Source organism: Eutrema salsugineum, unplaced genomic scaffold (genome assembly GCF_000478725.1).
Source record: "Eutrema salsugineum unplaced genomic scaffold, Eutsalg1_0 scaffold_15, whole genome shotgun sequence".
Classification (NCBI taxonomy): domain Eukaryota; kingdom Viridiplantae; phylum Streptophyta; class Magnoliopsida; order Brassicales; family Brassicaceae; genus Eutrema; species Eutrema salsugineum.
The window spans coordinates 1,829,605-1,831,418 of NW_006256867.1; the positions used below are offsets into that span (position 1 = coordinate 1,829,605).

At 43.1% G+C, this 1,814-nt stretch overlaps 1 protein-coding gene across 1 annotated transcript; it reads right to left on the reverse strand.

Moving 5' to 3' along the window:
* Positions 1 to 640: 640 nt before the first annotated feature.
* Positions 641 to 1,546, reverse strand: LOC112088218. Its single transcript, XM_024158503.1, has 2 exons — positions 1,256 to 1,546; positions 641 to 1,180 (listed from the first exon to the last, which is right to left on the reverse strand). Exons 1-2 carry the CDS (start codon positions 1,544 to 1,546, stop codon positions 641 to 643), a joined length of 831 nt encoding a protein of 276 aa, XP_024014271.1.
* Positions 1,547 to 1,814: the final 268 nt, after the last annotated feature.

The following is a 1,814-nucleotide window of genomic DNA, read 5'->3' on the forward strand; positions in this document are numbered from 1 at the left end:
CCACTGATCATTCACTAGAATTCTATCAATCTTTTTGGCAATAGGAGTAGACTTTCTCTTGTTCCACCAGGTGAAAGAGGAGCCTCTAAAAGTTAGATCGTCCAGATTTGCATCAAGGAGGAAATCTCGAAACTCTCGGGTAGGCCTGTCAACATTCAACCCCTGATTCACAGAGTGATCACTTGGATTCAGAGTCTGGTTGAAATCACCAATAACTGCCCACGCCTTTCCAGCAACAAGCTGATTGGAAGAAAGCAGAACTAACTCCTCCCAAAGCTCTTTTCTCTGCTCCTCCAAACTAGAAGCATATACAAAACAAACAACAAATTCATCCGCAATATCAGGAAGCTTGACTCCACATGCAACCATTTGCAGAGACTTAGATAAGATGTTAACCTGTACACTAGGGTGCCATTTAACCCAGATTTTTCCAAGATCCGAAAAAGCATAATTATCATAAAACTGCCAGCCAGGAAGGGTGTTACTGATAAGCTTCCTCTGCTTGTGATGCTTGACATGAGTCTCTAGTAAACTACCAAAAAGTGGTTGATGCTGCTTAACCCATTTTTTTCAAACCAGTACGATGACTATACTTATTAAAGCCACGTACATTCCAGCCAAAAAGGTTTATACACATAAATTAGTGTTTGGAGGGACCCTTGTCCCGAGCATTACGCCGTTCCTTTCGGGACAGCACTTTAATGAAGTCTTCCTCAGCCTCTTTCAGCTCCCCTTCCTCCTCCGATTCGCTAGAGTCCACGTCAGATGAATCTGGTTCAACCTCAGAGCAAATGAGCAGTGCTTTCTCTTTATGGTTGCCAGACGGAAGAATAACAGAAGAGTTAGCTGCAGCACTAGATTCACCTATCACAGATTGATTGAAGTAGCTCTCTTTTGCATCCTGCAACTTGCCTTTTAGTTTCTGATTTGAAGGAGGAAAATCTTTATTCCCCACATGTTTTTCCACGACAACATATTTAGCATTGGGAACAATGGCTAGAGCCTTTCCTTTAGATTTAGATAACTTAGCTGTAGGACGCGTGCATTTCTCAGATGCGTGACCTGAAGAGTTACACAACAGACAAGTAATCGGAGTTCTCTTGCATCGCTTAACACTGTGGCCAATCTCCTTGCAATGAGAGCAGACCGGAGGCATCCAAGGACTTGAGACAGCAACTCTCTGAACTTAACCCGATTGAAATTTAACGTTAACAGCTTCCAGGAGAGGCTTCCTTGGATCGATAATGGTGAAAACCTTGGCGACTTCCAAATTGGTTTTATTTGCTGTGGCAGGGTGCAGGAATTTTGGATCTCCGACCAAGCTAGCAATTCGCTCAAGACCTTCGTCGTTGAAGAATTGAAGGGGAACATTTCTAAGTTCAAGCCAAATCGGAGCTGACGTTAGCTCGGGCTTCATCGGAACAATTCCCGGTTCCCAGTCAGCGACAAACATTGTTTGGCCTTCGATACTCCACAGACGCTGATTTAGAACTCGGGCTCTTGTAGCAGCATTAGGGATCCGAAACAGAAAAGAGAACCCTTCCATTTTTGTGACAGAGATGTCTCGAAATTGTTTACTCCAGATGCCATTGACTATTGAGTGAACAATACCTTGAGAAGGAGGTTCGGAATAAAATTGGCCAATGATGAAGCTGACCCATGAACTACGGTTCTTTTCAATCACCGAATTTGGGATTTCCACACAGGATTCACCCGACGGCAGAGTAAAGCCCTTACCAGATTTTTTATCCTCTCTATACTTTTATTTTCTTGATCACAACTCGTATTTCATTGATCACTTAAGATCTCTCATA